Source organism: Pistacia vera, unplaced genomic scaffold (genome assembly GCF_008641045.1).
Source record: "Pistacia vera cultivar Batoury unplaced genomic scaffold, PisVer_v2 Contig338, whole genome shotgun sequence".
Classification (NCBI taxonomy): domain Eukaryota; kingdom Viridiplantae; phylum Streptophyta; class Magnoliopsida; order Sapindales; family Anacardiaceae; genus Pistacia; species Pistacia vera.
The window spans coordinates 328401-347620 of record NW_022196155.1 but is presented as its reverse complement, the minus strand read 5'-3'; the positions used below and the strand labels follow the sequence as shown (position 1 = coordinate 347620).

The following is a 19220-nucleotide window of genomic DNA, read 5'->3' as shown; positions in this document are numbered from 1 at the left end:
ATCTCAGCTCCATATTCAAATCTCATGGATCCATCACGTGTGTCTCCTGAGTCAGCTCAGCGTTTCCCACGTGCGAGTCGTTGGCGTCCAAAATCAAGCGTCAACACATTCCATTTTAAGTTGTGTCAAGTATATGATGTGTTTAATCAGAATGAAGATATCTAAAGATTTTGAAATGGTAAATTGGTCATAGGAGGGAATTTTATATCAAATACGGAAAGAAAATAAAGCTTCATTATTTCTCAATGCCTATATCTATCTGGGGAAATTAAAAGTGTTGTCATCACAGCGCATTCGAATCTGAAGTAACAGGAAACAGTCTGCCTCTTCGTGCCTATAACCGACTCTAGCCGCTAAAAATATGTAAGGCTAGCCAATTAAGCTTGCAGAAACTAAAGCAGACCCAGAGTAGTAGAGTGTACGTCTCTTAATAATCAATCAAAAGGGATATCATGTAAGCTATAGTCTAACAAGGAAAGAAATCTTCCGTTTTAGCTCTTGGTTATCACTGTCCAGTAAAGTTATAATTAATTCAGTAATATTACAGCCCAAATGACCTTTCGGACTTGTGCTTCTGAGGTTTCTGTCTTGGAAGTAATAAAAGCTATATGCTTACCCAGTTAGAGACCATATTGTAAGGTCAATTAATTGACCAATTAGCTCGTGTGACTTTTGTGAATTTCGGAAGTTATAATTATTCTTTGCTGGGACCAATTTAATTCAAATGCTTACGTATGAAAATGTGCATAAAATGAATTGTAGTAGCTAAGATTTTAGCTGATCAGGCTCCAGCAAGAAACTTATGGATATAGGTAGGTAGTGGGTTGGTTCAAAAGAAGTTGGCGCTTTAATTGGTTGCTTAAATTTCTCTTTTTGATGAATATTGAATATTTTTTCAAAATTTCATCACTGCATGAAGAAAGGCAGAAAATGCTCTTAAATTTTACGCCTCTCCTCAAATGTACCAGCTGTTTATATCAAGCAAGCCGAGATAGCAGAGCCTGTAGTTCTAATCAGCTGGAAGAAGTTAGGCTAGCTTCTTCCCATAGCCACTTCCACTTATATCTCCATGTATCTCAGCTGGTTTCTCCTCCAAGCTTCGTTTCTTTCTCTATGCATTCTCTGTTCTGTTAAGAACAGTTATGCTGCTGAAGTCCAACGCTCTAGCCACATTGTTAAATTGATAATACATGATTTTACGATCTTCATAATCAATAAAAAAAACTATTAATTATTTGCAATTATCGTTTAAATTACGGTAGAGCATATAAATATTATGCCTTAGTTGTTTCAGTGCCAAACAAAGATCTCTCTAGAGGTTCTAAGCAAGTATGGTCCATGCTGTACTCGAAAATCAGGCAAAGTAAAAACTCCAAATTACTTGAAAATGCTGCGCAAGAGACAAACCCAAGTCAAATACATTCAATCTAGAATCTTTAAGCCAAAAAACCCAGGTCTGATGTTGACCATTTAAGCACAAACAGGCCATTACAATCGGTACTCAGCCAATAATTTGAGGGATTTCCAGCCAGTTCTATATAACTATACCTGGGGATGCCAAATCAGAATGTTACTCCTTTGGACACAGGTAGCCCCATCACTTGGACGCACTGCAAGCCATGTCTAAATTGCTTCGAACAAAACAACTCGTTATTTTATCCATCCTGTCCTTGTCGACGTATCTATCGTTACATGCCACTTGTTAGCCTGCAGTTGTTATTGTTGAGTCTCACATTCCACACTAATTAGACAGCTCAAGCTTACTGATTTAAGAAGGGATAATCCTCTCATTCAACAAGATCTAATTGAGTGATGAGTCAGACCCACCTTAAAAATTATAACCACTTAGAAGTAAAAAAAAAAAAAAAAAAAAAAAAAAAAAAAAAAAAAAAAAAAAAAACCTCATCAATGCAATTTTATGATTTAATGGTTTATTTGGTTGTAATTTCTTCTTGAATTTATGCATTTCTCCAATAAAGTGCACTTACCATGTTGAATACGGTGGCCGTAGTTCTGATGGCATTTTATCAACGGAAAGCTAACCATAATGCATGACTTAGGGACATTCGTTAAATACCCTTAACATTTTTCAGATGTGGCAATAACAATTCTACCGACATTGATGGAGTAACTGGGGTAATGTGTCTCGATCGACACCAGTTATCTTTTGAGAGTGTTTTTCTAAGTTTACAGGCTAGTCAAATCAGCTTATAAAATCTAAAATCAAGTTAACTTGTTTATTTATAATTTTTTTGAATTTATAAATTGGGCTTATTAAAAAAAATAAAGAGTCGAGGGAATTTTTTTTTTTTTTTGTAGCCTGACCAAGTATATTACCACATTATCTTTATTTAATTTATTATATTTGTTCATTAGTTTATCTTGTGTAAAGAATCTAAAAATTATTCATATAAATTTTTAATAAAATATATGTCTATAAAGTATTTGTTTATTTAATTCTAAAACTAAATTATATTGTAATATGATCGAAATATATGTTGATGATATTATAGTAAGAAATTGAGTTAATATAATTTATTATTTGATAAAATAATGTAGTACCCTTTTTAATTATTTTAATAACAAAATGTACTTATAAACTATATTTTATTAAACGCGTTAACTATTATCAATCACTTATAAGTATTTTAACCAAACATGTAACAGTTTAAATTTCAAATGCTTATAAGCGCAAATTACCTTATAAGCACTAGCTACTTATAAACTAATTTTTATAAGGTCGACCAAACAAACTTTTATATCACAAACTTCTCTAAAATACTATCTCTTTCTGTTATCCTTCATCTTATGGCTTTACTAGATATATAACCTTTGGAAAAACCGATAACGATATCAAAAACAAGTTCATCAAATTCACTCCCATACCCATTGTTGATTAGGGGTATGCTCCTAGTTTGTTGTATAGTTTTATTTTATTTTATGAAATTTACCTTTAAAAAAAAAGTGAAACATTAATATTCTTCTATATCTATAGATATACATGGTGCTTTGTTCAATTATTATTAGTTAATTCTACCAAGTTTATGTTGGAAGAGGAGCTTTTAGCTCAAAGGCTCATAAGAGGAATTGAGAAAAGAAGTGTTTTGAAACATAGGGGCTTCGTTTGGTTGGATTTTGGGAATACTACTTTTAGTATTCCCAAAAAAGTTAAACAGTAAAATACCCAAAAACTCACAATACTATTCAACTTTATTCAATATTTTTTAAACCCCCTAAATTTGTTAATTCAATTAAATACCCCTAAATATTTTTAATGTTTTTGTTACGGCGACTCCGGCCACCCTCCGGCGGTGGTGGCCGGCTGTCCGTATTTGAGGGTGGATTGGGAGTGTTTTTGTTAACTTTTAATGTTTTATTATAAGGGGTGTTTTGTAAAAAAATAAACATAGGGGGTATTTTACAATTTGTAAATCCTACATCGTAATACCCGTCCAATTCAACTTTTTTTTTAACTTTTTTCAAAAAACTTTTTCCAAAGACACAAAATTGTGAACCAAACGGAGCCAGGATCACTATTGCTTCTCAAATTGAGCTTGTACAAAATGGCTAAGGGCACCCCTTTTATATTGCTCAAAGGAGTCTTCTACACTCAACTCCCAACGACCATATCCCCTAATAAATATCATCTACTATCTTTCACTATTAATAACTATTTATTCAACTCCCTAGTAAATGAGATATTTTACTAGATTTTTCTAGTTATAAGGCCTATTATTTGGGCTAAATATATGGGCCAAATATAAGCTTAAGAGGAGATATGAATATATCAATCCATACCGTTAAACTAATAAACCCAAATATTTTTGGGCCAATCAAGTTTAATATTCAAACAGCTTATGCCGTGTTCAATGAGAATGAGAACTCGACAGATTCTAGAATGGTTTGGTGGCTCATCAAGTATCCGAAGAAGAAAATAAAGCTAAATAAAATAAAATCACTTCTGAATGCCTATTACTATCTTGTCCTCAATGGAGCTGATGGGGGAAACAAGTTGTCAAGATTGCAGACAAGCTTGCACTTAATGCGCCTAAACGTTACACCCTCTATGCTCCAGGCTCCAGCTGCAGCTTATATAAAGCTAGCCAAGATTGCAGAGCTTGCACGTGCGAGTGAGCTGCGAGAGTAGTTGAGGTTCTTTCCATGGCCAATTGCTTTTCCTTCTTCTACCTGAGGTTTCTCCTCCAACCATCGTTTCTTTTTTTGTGCCTTCTTCGTTCTGTAAAGAACAGTTATGCTGAACAAGATAAAGAAGCAGAAGGCCAAAGTTCTCATAGTCATAGCCACATCGGATTGAAGATTCTGGATTGAATGTAACTGGCTCGAGCTCGGTCTTTGCGCAAAATTTCCAAGTAATTTGGAGTAATTATTTTGCCTTGATTTAGTGTAGAGCATGGACCATACTTGCTTAAAACCTCTAGAGATGCTTTGTTTTGACCTGAAACAACGAAGACATAATATTCACTCAGGCGCTTAATAATATTTGTGTGCTCTACGTAATAGAAATAATAAACGATAACAAATTAATAGCCTTTTTCGATTAGTTATGAAGAGCGCAAAAATTGAGTGTCAATTAATATTGTATACAGCCTTTGATGGAAGAATGGTTGCAAACAGTTAGAGGTAATAGAGAACTGACTTTAACGATGTGGCTATGACTATGAGAACGTTGGCCTTCTGCTTCTTTATCTTGTTCAGCATAACTGCTCTTTACAGAACGAAGAAGGCACAAAAAAAGAAACGATGCTTGGAGGAGAAACCTATTCTATTATATGAGGCACCGTTCGAGTTCTATATCACCGTATCCCTGGAAACACCGAGACAAGATATTACTCTCCTTTTGGACACTGGCAGCGACCTCACTTGTACGCAGTGCAAGCCATGCCTTAAATGCTTTGAACAAAACACCCCGTTATTTGATCCATCCAAATCCTCTACGTATTCTGTCGTTCCATGCGAATCGTCCGCCTGTTTATCAGGTACAATTACAAATCTACAAGAATAATTAATCAATACAAATTTATGATTTAATTTTTTTTTTTTTTTTTAATATCTAGTGTATTTTTTTCATGAATTTAAAGATAGATGCTCTCGTGCACCTGTCCTTTTGGAAAGATNCTCGGTCTTTGCGCAAAATTTCCAAGTAATTTGGAGTAATTATTTTGCCTTGATTTAGTGTAGAGCATGGACCATACTTGCTTAAAACCTCTAGAGATGCTTTGTTTTGACCTGAAACAACGAAGACATAATATTCACTCAGGCGCTTAATAATATTTGTGTGCTCTACGTAATAGAAATAATAAACGATAACAAATTAATAGCCTTTTTCGATTAGTTATGAAGAGCGCAAAAATTGAGTGTCAATTAATATTGTATACAGCCTTTGATGGAAGAATGGTTGCAAACAGTTAGAGGTAATAGAGAACTGACTTTAACGATGTGGCTATGACTATGAGAACGTTGGCCTTCTGCTTCTTTATCTTGTTCAGCATAACTGCTCTTTACAGAACGAAGAAGGCACAAAAAAAGAAACGATGCTTGGAGGAGAAACCTATTCTATTATATGAGGCACCGTTCGAGTTCTATATCACCGTATCCCTGGAAACACCGAGACAAGATATTACTCTCCTTTTGGACACTGGCAGCGACCTCACTTGTACGCAGTGCAAGCCATGCCTTAAATGCTTTAAACAAAACACCCCGTTATTTGATCCATCCAAATCCTCTACGTATTCTGTCGTTCCATGCGAATCGTCCGCCTGTTTATCAGGTACAATTACAAATCTACAAGAATAATTAATCAATACAAATTTATGATTTAATTTTTTTTTTTTTTTTTAATATCTAGTGTATTTTTTTCATGAATTTAAAGATAGATGCTCTCGTGCACCTGTCCTTTTGGAAAGATAAAACGAATTCCGGCAGAAGATAATTGCTGATTGCTTTACATGCAGATTTCAATGGAAGGTGCATTTCCAATAAGTGCATCTACAGAATTGAATACGTTAGCGGTAATTCCAGTGGTAATGTATTGACAGATAGGCTAACCATTACACATGGCTCTGGTACATTTGTCAAACACCTTTACATTTTCGGATGTGGCACTAACAATTCTGCAGACGAGATTGATGGCGTTACTGGATTAATGGGTCTTAATCGAAATCCGTCATCTTTTATATCTCAAACTTCCCAAGAATACTTCTCTTATTGTTTTCCTTCATCTTATAGCTCAACTGGATATATAACCTTCGGCAAAACGGATGACTATATCAAAAACAAGTTCATCAAATTCACTCCATTATCCACTACATCCCAACAATCGCCGTTTTACGATATTATTGTGACCGGAATTACTGTCGCCGGAAAAAAACTACCCGTAGCGAGTTCAGAGTATTCTAAATCAGGTGCATTTATTGATTCGGGATCAACCTTCACGACCCTTCCAACATCCATTTACGTGGCTCTGAGATCAGCTTTCCGTAAGCAAATGTCAAAATATAAGATGATAAAACCAGTGAAGAGTGAAGATATTGATACTTGTTATGATTTTAGCAGTTACGATACAGTTGTAATACCAAAGATTTCTATCTTCTTCAAAGGCGAGGTTGAATTGGATCTGGATGTGAAGGGAATTATGATCGTATTTAAAAATGATTTAAGTCAGGTGTGTTTAGCTTTTCAGCCGAATACTGATGACCCTTATATTATCTTGGGGAACAATCAGTTGAGGGCAATAGAGGTGCACCATGATGTTGCTGGAGGGAGACTTGGGTTTGGTCCCGGTGGTTGTAGCTGAGCTCAACTAACAAGGAAAAGAATCCTCCGAAATTTAGCACTTGGAAACAAGCAGAATTGTTGTGCTTTATGTTGGAAATATTTAATGTATTCCTAATTATATGCTTGTATTTTCAAGTTTTACTAATTACAAAATATATTTTCACGATGTGACATTGTTATAATTTTAAGCTGATAATTCAAATACATTCATGCCAATGTATGTTCATGCACGTGTACTATAGAATATATGTACATAAATGGGATCATATTCCAATTCCTTGTACATACATGATTACCTACCAATATTCAAATGTTGTATATGTAATATGCGTATATGTAAAAAGTTTTCACTAACACCATACAAAAACTTGTGTTTCATCTCTTCCAATCAATTTCCTTTTCCAATACTTTAAAGACTAAGTGGGTCGAGCATTGTTGTCAACGTTAATTTGCTATGACTGTAGTTTATTTTTTACTTAACTAAACAAGTAACTGTAATCGAAAATTCTTTAGTTAGGACTATCCTGATATAATTAAAATCAAACTTGAATATCGTCAGATCCACTTATTGGATTCAAATAATATTTTACATATAAAGATCTAACGGTAAATGCATATAATCTTAATATAATTATATTAGAACCATTCTGACTAGAGAATTATTGTAACTATAATTATGTTAGAATTTTGTGCTGTTTGTGTTAAACCATTTGTTGATTATCATTAGTTGTTTGAAGAAATATATAAGTTATTTATTGTCTTTATCTTGTAAAAGAGATGAGAAAGTCAAAGTGAAACAAATTCAAGGAAAAAAGTTTCAGTAAACAAAGCTGAATTAAAATTCTTCAAAATCCTTACTTTTGTTCCTCTTTTTATTCTATTTTTGCGCAGTAACTTTCCAGTTTATTTTAATTCAACACTTTCACACTCATTTCTTGATACATTTTGTTTCCGTAACAGAACTGAAAGCCGACAATTATCGTTTCCTGCAGCATTTTGTGTGTGTAACAAATTAAATAAAACTGAAATTTCAGCCAACAATTATCATAAACAGCACTTGGGAGGACCTAAAAGAAATGAAACCAGGGATCAGGAGGGACAAATATGAAGTCAAGGCCAAATAAACTTCACGCCTCGTGAAAACATATGATGGGTTTTGTTTTACTGTGCGTTTCACCACCTCGCAATTTGATCAGTGGCCGTCATTTTCCCAGAATTTTTATTTCTCCACCCCCATCATGAATTTGACAATATTCTCACCATTATTCTTATAGAATAAAAAATAAAAATACTTAATAAAAATGTTATGCCTGAAAAAGTAGGACTGACGCCAAGCCTTGTCAGCATGGGCGGTCAGAGCTTAGGTAGGTTCTGCAGCCGTTCAGACGCAACCACGTCACATGATGACGTGAGCAGCATGCTCCTACCAGTGCAGTGGGTATGCGTCAGAATGGCGAAAGGCTGGAATCGTTCCACGTGTCCAATCCCTGCACAAGTCGAGGAAATCACTCGAGCAGGTGAGCAACGGGACATAAAGAAGGATTTGCACGGCAATCTGACCCACTCACAGATTCAATAATCATTACCTCAATTCATCCCACAATAAATAGAAGGCTCCTCTCCCGTTTGTGGGATTAGCTAATTTTTCTCTGAAATAGCATACATTCTCTCACTCTCGTGTATTCACTTGTATTCTCTAAGCTATAAATCAGCTCGCTGAACACGACCTGATCTCATTTATTAATACAAAACTAGTGGATGTAGGATTCGCTTATTTAAGCATCCGAACCACTTTAAACATTGTTCTTCACTCTTTAATCAAATACCCCCCATATGCACGTGTGTCTTCTGAGTCAGCTCAACATTTCCCACGTGCGATTAGTTGGTGTCAAAATCAAGCATCAATAGTTTGACGCTAGAAGGAGGGCCTGATTTAGTACTTGTTCTTTATCAGGAGAATCTTTGACTAATCGGTCCCACAATAGCAAATGGCTCGCCGATTTGAATCTGAGTGAACCAATCATGATGATGAAGAGATCCCCTAGGTACAAGAGGACACTTCTCCCGAAGTGCCCTCAGTCCCGCAAATACCATGAGGGATATCTCTTCAAGCTTGCAGCTTGACCCAGCCGTTATGAGCTACCTGGAGAGGTTCAACAATACTCTCCAAACGGTTAGTCAAAGGCTAGATCGGTTGGATCGGGTCGTGCCACCCGAATCAAATGAGGTGGTACCACCGCCAAAAACGCCTGCCGGTCTCATGAAAGCGCAGAAAAGGGCAATAGCCCATGTCGCGCACACTGCAGCGCGTCGAAGAAAGGGAAAGCAAGAGGCAAACAGCGGGCCTAGAGGCTTTGAGGGACCAGCGAACACCGACCACACCCTAGGTATAATACCTGTGGCGCAAAGACTCGGTGACATGTCGTGGCCTGAGCTGTCCCGTGCCACGTTGCACGAGCACTCCCACAAAAGTACAAGTCGAGGAGATTCCCATTATCGCCAAAATGATGACTTTGATCGTCATCTCGCTGGAAGTTCCCACCATCCGCGGGTCGGTTCGCACCACCACAGAGGTCAGGAAGGTTCCCCAGACCATCCAGTGCCATCACACAACTCTAGCCAGCGTGTGTTAAGAGCGACCGGGACTGTCATCCGATGTGAGGAGGAATCCGACCTACGGTCTTTCCTCAAATGTAACCGTGAGGGTCAAACCCGCGTTGCGGAAAGCGATCCCCAGATGGCTCCGCTGCCTCAGATTGAGGAACTACAGCGAGCCCTGGATCAGTTAAAGGCTCAGCAAAATGAGCAAAGGCAGGTCGCAGAGGCGTCTCCCTTTTCTCCGGCAGTGTTAGACGCCCCTTTCCTGTCAAGATTTAGAATGCCCGACATGCGAGCATTCGATGAGAATTCCGATCCACAGGATCACCTATATGAGTTCAACGACCTCATGGAACTCCACCATGTCTCTGACTTGGCAAAATTCTGTTGCTTGGCAGTCACTCTAACTTCTCATGCCAAGCGATGGTTCAGGTCGCTCCCAACAAGATCAGTCAGTTTGTGGCCTCAGATAAGCTTGACATTTCTGAGACACTTCCAGGCAAACAAAAAGTTCTCAATGCCTTTGAGCTATCTCAGCAACATAAGGCAAGAGAGGGATGAACCCCTCCAATCCTATATTGACAGGTTCTATCGGGAGCTCCATAAAGTAGCTCACACTCCCGAAGAGTCCGTTCAGACTCTCATCATCGCGGGAGTTCGTCCATAGACAGACCTGTGGAAAGAGCTGCAATCTGAGGATGATGTTTCCCTCACCCGCTTCTACAGCCTTACAGAAAAATACCTCCGCATTGAAAACTCTGCGGCGGCACTCAACCGCCACGACCTCGGTCCTTCAGGCAGTGCGCCTGGTCAGTGGGAAAATAGGAAGGCTGATCGCAGATGGGCTAATGATGATCAATGAAAAGGAAAGAAGCAGAGGTATGAGCCCAAGAAATCTTACGCCCCAGTTCCTCGTCACGATCCAACAAGAGTCAGTACACTCCTCTGAATGCATCGGTCTCTGCTATTCTTGATAAGTCAGAAGAGGCCAGCCTACTTGGGGAGCCTGAGCCCATAAAAGGTCCCCATTTAGCCAAAAACAATAAAAAGTACTATCGCTACTATTGAGACAATGGGCACCACACTGATGAGTGTCGGGCCCTTAAGCAAGCAATTGAAGACATCATTAAGCAGGGGCACTTCAAAAAGTATGTTGATGACTCTACTCCCATGCGGGAGAAAAATCAAGAGGAACCGGGTAAGAAGCGTCGTGGTCGCAAGTGTATCTGCAGCGTAGGGATAATCTTTGGGGGACCACACCTTGGAGGGAATTTACGAGGTGCCCAAGAGAGGTATGCTCGCGCAGCCCATCACTACCCTATTCATGTAATGAACACAATGCCGCGACCGTCAAAGGTTTGCAGGGAGGAGGAAATCACCTTCTCCGAAAAAGACGCAGTTCGATTGCATCATCCCCATGACGATGCTCTCATCATCACGCCCCAGATAGGGCGTTGCGATGTCCACAGAATGTTAGTGGATAACGGAAGCGCTGTGAACATCCAGTTCCATCGAGCTTTCAAAAGAATGAAACTGGATGAGGCCGACCTGAAGCCTGCCTCCATCCATCCTCCTGTATGGTTTCACTGGGGATCATCTGATCCCCAAAGTGACAATCTGACTCTGGGTCACATTGGGTGACTTTGACGAAGTGACCAAGATCACTGAGTTCTTAGTAGTGGACTGCCCGTCTGCTTTCAATGGCATCCTAGGGCGACCTCTACTCAGAAACTTCAAAGCAGTCACTTCGATTTACCATCTCAAGATGAAGTTCCCTACCCCAATGGGGATAGGGGAAGTAAGTGGATCTCAGCACGCATCTCGCGACTACTATGTAAAGGCAGTGCAGATGACGTGCAGGGGAAAAGGTATTCTGCATGGCATTCCCGAACAGGCAATGGCGATCAGTTGGATCGAACTACAGCCTGGTCCAGCGGAGGATAACTTGGATCCCCGTATCCAAGAATGCCCTTCCAGTGGGCCGATTGAGGATTTATCTGAAGTGTTAGTTGACCAGAGCGAGCCGAGTCAAGTGTTGAGGATTGGAAGCAATCTCAACCCCCAACTTGCTAGCGACCTGACCAGCTTCCTTAGAGAAAACATCCATGTGTTCGCATGGACACATGCTGACATGGTCGGGATCAGCTCGAATATCATTTGCCATGCTTTGAACATCGATAGTGAAGCTAGGCTGGTCTGCCAGAAGAGAAGAGCAATAGATCTGGAGCGATATGCTGCCTTGAAAATTGAGGTAGATAACTTCTTCAAAATGGATCCATCTGAGAGGCGCTCTACCCGAGCTAGGTTGCCAACCCAATTTTGGTAAAGAAGCCCAACGATAAATGGCGGACGTGCATCGACTTCACCAACCTCAACAAAGCATGTCCTAAAGACAGCTTCCTCCTGCCAAGGATTGACCAGCTCGTTGATGCCACCTCCGGGCACGAGCTACTGAGTTTTATGGACGCCTACTCAGGATACAATCAGATTCTTATATACGTGTCGGACGAAGAACATACCTCCTTTGTTACAGATCGGGGGCTGTATTGCTACAGGGTTATGCCTTTCGGCCTAAAAAATGCTGGAGCTACCTACCAGCGACTGTTTAACCAGATGTTTTCCGAGTAGATCGAAAAGTCGATGGAAGTCTATGTTGATGACATGCTGGTCAAATCACTTGTCGCTTCAGATCACAGCAGAAAGACTGTGTTCTACAATTAATTTACAATATGCATTCTACTTAAGCAAATATTAAATCCACAAATGATCCTCAGTGCTTGTGCTTATGGAGTTTCTCTTAGCATGTGTTGCTCATTTTCATGTCTCTATGGGTCTAAACTCAAAGAAGTAGTGGAAAGGGAGAGCGACATTTTCCCACCCAAGGTTTGGTGAAATGACACTTTCCGACCCTTTAAGTTTCAAAATGACACTTTTCCACCATTCGTTAGGTTCTGTTATGTTTTTTGTTAATATTTGATTAAAAAGACCCTTAAATATTTGACTTTATAATTTTTTTATTGGCCAAAAAATCAAAAAAGAAAAAAGTAGTAAGCCGCAACTAAAAAGTTAGGAGTAATATTATGAAATTGTTTAAAGTTAAATAACCTTAATGTTTATTTATAATGTCATCAATATCCCATCACTATTATTCAATAATCTATTAAATTTATACATTTTTTATATAATATAATGTTTTTCATTTTTACTATGTAACATAAAAAATTAATATTCCTAATTAATTAAATAAACAAAGGAAAAAATGTATCTTTACACTTGAACTAATAAATAATCGAGTAAAGACTTTGACTTAACTAAATTTTAACTTATAATAAACTAATTAAGAAATAAACTATTTAGGGTATTTCCGTCTTTTTAGTCAAATATTAACCGAAAACACTAACAAAACCTAATAAAGGTGGGAAAGTGTTATTTTGAAACTTGACGGATGGGAAAATGTCGTTTCACCAAACCTTGGGTGGGGAAATGTCGTTCTCCCTAGTGGAAAGGCCACATGCCCACATTCTTACTTGTATGGTCATATTCTAAGGTTTCCAATTATGGCTGATCATTCTGCCACTAAATATTAAAATACACCAGATTTCGATCGTTTCATAGTTGATTGCTCATCCTTGTAGGCTAACCATCACGAATTGGAAGGGTCACATCCTAAGGTTGCGATCATGGCCATCATTCTTTGCGCTGCAATAATTTCGTACCAACTAAAGACATTTCATTTTTTTTTTCCTTCTCTTCCCTGAATAATTATTACAAAAAAATCAAAGTTTTGTTTGGACCAAATATTTAAATAATTATGTTCGGGAACACTCAAGTCTATCCTAAAACTAAGGGAATAGTTTTGTCTCATTGATTATTTATTGGATTATTGAACTATTAATAACCTAATAATTCTCTCATGCAAGTTCTTCCCAATTTTCTTACATATATTAGAAAGTGTTGGAGTAAGTGCCTTAGAGCCAATCAATTATTGTAGAATTGACTCTTTGTAATAATGTTTATTAATCAATAAAAGGCATTATCTACTATATCATGTAAACCATAGTCGTATGTATTGATATATGTCCTTAGAATGGTAGAACCATGATGAGGGTATCAAGTGTTTCAAATCTTGATAGTGAGAACCCTATGAGCACATATGGTGGCCATTCTAAAAACATCCGTAGCCCCAGTATTAATCTGACCAAGGGCACAGATAATACGGTAAGACTATCATAGTGTTGAATGACCTTGTCGAAAGGCAGTGACAGATCTCATTTGTTAAGGTTGTTTGCTGACAACCTGATGCAACACATGGGTGCTTGCTATAGGCAAGTTCACTAGACTGACCCACCTGAGGATTCCGTATAGATGGTAACCCCAATGTCTATGGAACAAATCCTCTAACGAATGGTGGTGCAAGTGATCCTTAGACTTGACATCACCAGAGCGCCTTGTGCACTGATTCATGTAGTTTGACACTAGCCTAATGCAGTTCAATTCAAAGCTGTCAATACGGTAGTGATTGGCTGCATCGAGGAGTGTATCAAGACTATGGTGGATTAACAGAGAATTCATCACTCTCGGGTACGAGAGAAGTTATCTCACAGTGCAATTCAGTTAATGACAATGACAGTAAATTTGTGATCACAGTGGGATTGAGTTGTTGCTCAATCCAATTCATTATTTCGGTCATTGGTCAAGTAGCTTAATACAAATATATCGAGAGTAATTGAGGTTGACACTATTTATGTGCCATAGTCTCAATGAGATAAGAGATGATGAAAGGATTTGTTTGTATGGTAACCATATCATTGACATGTAGCTGTTTTGCTAAATCTGAATCTATCGAGTGGCCATGATGCCTTGCTAGGGGCCAATCTTGGTCTGTGTATAATGAGACAATTAATTAGTGTTAATCACGACACTACACACTACCAGTATGATGAGGAGCCTACGGGTCACACACATTGAAGATAATTTAAGAATCAATTTGTGTAAAGGGCGTTTTCATCTTTTTGGGTGAAAGGGTATTTTGGTAATCTCTCAGTGCAATTAAATTTGCTGTGGTTGTCGCCTATATTTAATTTGATATTAAAATTAAATAAGTGAGATTATATTTAAATATATGTACACATATATCTAAATGGATTATTATTATTAATTAAATGTTAATGTTTTTCTTTAAATACATTAATTGAGTTTAATTGATAATAATAATCATTATAATTAAAATATCATGATTGGGAGTGTTTGGATATAGGGGCTGTTTGGGTTGAAGCCCAAGCCTATTCCACGATGGAATAGGGTTTGTGTTCACTATATAAGTGCCATGTTTTTGTGTTTTAATTGATAGATTCATTCATTTATTATTTGACTTGAAAGAAAATTAAAACACTCAGCCTTCTCTCCTTCACGCCAGTCTTCATTTCTTTGAATCAAAATCTCTTGATTCTTGAGTTTGATTCTTGAAGCTAAAGAGGATCTACCAAATCCCTCTTTAGCTCTTTAGGTTATCTTCGTGTGGACTACCGCTGGTTCGATTCTAATCTTGGATCGATAGCAAACCCAAATGAGAGACAGGTTTGAGGGAGCCTCCAAACGTGCGTATGAACTCTTAACTCTAATATGATTGTTCATACTACTATAGATTTTGATTTATTGTTAAACTGTGTAATTTGTGCCCTGATCTTGGTTCAATGGGAACGATCTATGCTATACAATTTTTGTTTTCCGTTGCTGTAAGCTTATCATTTCCTAACAGTGGTATCAGAGCCAGGGTACCAGATCATATAGTTTAATGTATGGTTGATTACATGTATTTGATTGATAACATGTTGCCTTATTGAATCTGTATAAAATCTGCCTTGAAGGCATGTTTTAAAAAATCAATTTACTTGATTAATTCAATTTGTTGATGATCTGCAAGATTGGTATATTGGGATATGAATTGTTGTTAAGATCAGAAGTTTTGATTGATTGCAAAATCCAATTGGCGTTTTATTTTCTGTTGGATTGAACTGATCTATTACAGATCAGTGTACGCCTGCTACGGCGATATAACCCATTGCCGCGACGATCGTTGTTTGGCATACTTGTTCGTTGGAAATCAATGCTCGCCGCGGTGATATAACCCATCGCTGCGGCAATCGTTCTTAGCGCGATTGCTGATTGAATATCAGTGCTTGCCGCGGTGATATAACTCATCGTCGTGACGATTGTAGTTTAAGGTACTCGTTGACGATAATCAACGCTCGTCGCGGCGATATAACCCATCGCCACGACGATCGCACGTGATGCATGTACGCGATGAAAATTAGTGCACGTCGTGACGATCTAATCTATTGCCGCAGTGAGCGTACTTTCGAGTGCACAGGGGCCAAAGTGAAAAGTTTCAAAAATTTTGGACCAAATGTAGATCTACAAATTGTCAGAGGGTAATTAATAATTCACCCACCCAATTCAAAAATTGATTGTTTTTTAATGTATGCAATGTACTTGTTTGAATATTGCATGGTGTCCGGTACATGAGCCTTAAGACCTATGGTGAATGTTTTAAAATATTTTTGGGTATGTATGATTGTAAATTTTTAAATAGGACCTGCGTGTCCTGCCTTTCTTCCCCTTCTCGATGTACATTCTCTTCTCATCTCATTCCCCTCGAATGTAAATCGAGGTTTCTAAATTTATTGATGTGAAAATAGTTTGAGATTAATTTTTTTTGTAAATTTCGAATGATGTATTTTGTAATGTACTTGAAGACGGAGCAAAATACAAGGCAATCATACTTGAAGACTCAAGATTTTTATTACAGGACCTTTAGGTGACCCACCGATTCCTTTAGGCTCGAGGAAATCGATTTTAGCTAGGCCATGTACCGACACGTTTATATTTTGTTTAGAATGTATGCTAAGGTTGAATGTTCAATAACATGCCAAACAATGTCATTCTAACAAAGATAATAATCTGTGAGACATTAAAATAAAAATCCTTAAATAAAGTATATTAAGTCACACGTATGCCTTCCATCACCATGAGTTTAATCAAACCACTGTTCGCCAAAGTGAAGGGTACACTTCTACCAATGGGATGTTAAATTTCATTGGAGTTTTCCTTAATGGTGATAGGTCGACTTAAAATGACAATTTTGCTTATTCGCCAAAGCGAATGTTGATAAACACGTCATAGGCATAGTAGAGAAGTACACATGTTGTGTATGTGCCGACATATAGTGTCTATTCTACTGATACTGGGAATCACACTTGAGGATGATGGCTAGGCCGTTGGATTGTATGATTGACTTGTTGGCTTGTTTCACATTTGAGGCTAATAGTAAGAGCTATCAACTAGTGTGGATTAAGTTTGTTGGCCTATCTAATCAACCCATTTTGGCTAGATGGGAACTTGGTCCACTAGGAAAGCCAACGAGCTTTCCCGAGTTAATGGTGAGGGCTATTGACTTGAGAAAAATAGTGGGAGTGTTTGTTTAATAAAAGGCCTTATTAAATAATAATAAATTTTGTAATAACGGTTACTTATTCTGCACTTGTAGATTCACTTAAATTGAGCAAAATGATCCCAACATCACTACGACAAATCATCGAACTGGGAGAGAAATGGAATGGTGAGAATTTTGTTGACTAGTATAGAAGTATAAACAATATACTTCAGTCAAGCGATAGGTTATACACCATTAAGCAGGCTTTGTCACTAGAGCCTATTGATAGTTCTATCCATGAGAATGGGTATGTCTATGTGAAGCATACACATGGTGCAAAAGCAGAAATGACTAGATACATTGTGCTTACATCAATGGCACCATTACTGCGACAACAGTGCCAGAAAATGGGCTTAGTTTCTATTCTTCATTTTCTTCAAAGAAATGAGAAGCATATAGTGTCTCGGTCATTATTCAAATGTAGGATGGAAGAGGGTACTAAAATTGGCAATCATATACTCAAGTTGATCGAGTATATGAACAGGCTTGAGATTTTGGGATTTAGACTTAATGAAGGTTTAAGGATAAACCTAATTTTACAATCTTTTCCAGATTCTTACTCTCAATTTGTCTATGACTTCATTGAGGATAATAAGAAGAAAATCCTTTCCAAGCTTTTGAATATGTTGAAGGCTACTGAGTTAGGCATGAAAATATCAGAGACTTTGACGTTGGTTGAAGCCAGCTCAAGTAAGAAGGAAAAGGCTCAGAAGTCATTGGAAAGAACTGTTGCAGAAAAGAAAGGCGTTTGTCCTCACTATGGTAACCCTAGCCACTAAGGAAACATTGCAAAACCTTCATAGCAAAAAGGAAGAAGAATGTTACTTCTTCGTCAGGTATGTTTTTGAGATTAACTTCTCCCGTTAACATCTTGGGTTATTGACATAAGATGTGGTACTCACATTTGATTGATGTACAAGGACTACGGTAGAGTAGATTGCTCGCCGAGGGAAAGGTAGACCTACCAGTTGGAAATGAAGCACGTGGTGTTGCATTTGCTGTAGGTTCTTATCATCTAATTTTGCCGATGGGCTTGTTTCTTGGAACTTGAGGATTATTATGATCTTTCTTCAGTTTCTAGAAATTATATTTCTGTGTCCATTTAGGACAAATGAGAATATTACTTTACTAATGGATTATTGTCCTTGAATGTAAATAATATTCTTTATGGAACTGTTTCATAATAATATGTTCTTAAGATAAACAATAAGGATAATCTCAAAATGACAACTAAGCTAACTGTGGAAAGTTAAGCTAAACATACCTAAAGGAATGCGGATAGTATTAAAACTCGCATCTCTGTGTACACCACAGCATAATGGTGTATCTGAAAGAGGGGATTAGGACCTAACTTGATATGGTTAGATCCTTGATGAGTTTCTATGATTTGCCCACATAATTCTAAGGTTGTGCCCTAGAGACTGCGACTCACGTACCAAATCGGTGTCGTCAAGGTCTGTAGATAAGACTCCATATGATCAATGGAGTGGGCAAAGGCCCAACTTGTCTTATCTAAGGATTTGGGTTTGCGAAGCTTATGTCAAGAAATTGACTTCGAACAAGCTAGGCCCGAAATCTTGTATATGTATATTTGTGGGGTATCCTGAAAAGACCAAAAGATACTATTTCTACCATCTAGAACAACGCAAAATTTTTGTCACTCGTACTGGTGTCTTCCTAGAAAATGATTTTTTCTAAGAAGTACTACTGGGAGAAAGGTAGAACTCGATGAAGTTCTAGTGCCACAAAATACATTAGACAAAGGACATGAAGATGTGCCACAAGAGGTGGTTGAACATCGCGAAGAGGTTACTCCACAATTTGTGGATCAAAGTGAACCACCTTAGGTAGCACAAGAGCTATGTAGATCTGGGAGAGTACATCGTGAGTCTGTGAGATATGGTTTTCTCGTTACTCAAAGTGGTGATGTACTGGTCTATCAAGACAATGAACCCGGAACCTACAATGAAGCTGTATTGGATCCAGATTCTATTGAATGGCTTAAAGCCATAAAATCTAAGATGGACTCCATGAAGTAGAACCAGTCATGGTTTTTTGTGGATTCACCTGAAGGGGTAAAACCCAAAGGGTATAAAAGGGTCTTCAAGAATAAGACTGACATGGATGGCAAGGTGCATACATATAAAGCATGACTAGTTGTAATAGCCCACTTGAGGTACGTATTTAAGATTTGTTGTATTAGTTAAAAGTTTATTGTTTCAACTTAAATTGAGTTTGTATGTTGAGTTGGTTGAATTGTTGCCTTGAAAATGGGTTGAGTTTTGGTGAAGTTGGAAATCCAATCTTCGCCGCAGCGAGGAGGAGAAGTTGCACT

General features: G+C 37.9%; 1 protein-coding gene across 1 annotated transcript; it reads left to right on the top strand.

Annotated features, from left to right (window-relative positions):
* Nucleotides 1-3898: 3898 nt before the first annotated feature.
* On the top strand, nucleotides 3899-6814 carry LOC116138143 (aspartyl protease family protein At5g10770-like). The gene is made up of 2 exons (XM_031423887.1): nucleotides 3899-4130; nucleotides 5973-6814. The coding sequence occupies exons 1-2, from the start codon at nucleotides 3899-3901 to the stop codon at nucleotides 6812-6814; spliced, it is 1074 nt and encodes a 357-aa protein (XP_031279747.1).
* Nucleotides 6815-19220: the final 12406 nt, after the last annotated feature.

Coding starts and splice junctions, on each gene's coding strand:
- LOC116138143 (XM_031423887.1), top strand. CDS start 3,899: ATGGTTTGGTGGCTCATCAAGTATCCGAAGAAGAAAATAAAGCTAAAT. Junction 4,131..5,972: donor TGCAGAGCTTGCACGTGCGA/GTGAGCTGCGAG, acceptor CTTTACATGCAG/ATTTCAATGGAAGGTGCATT.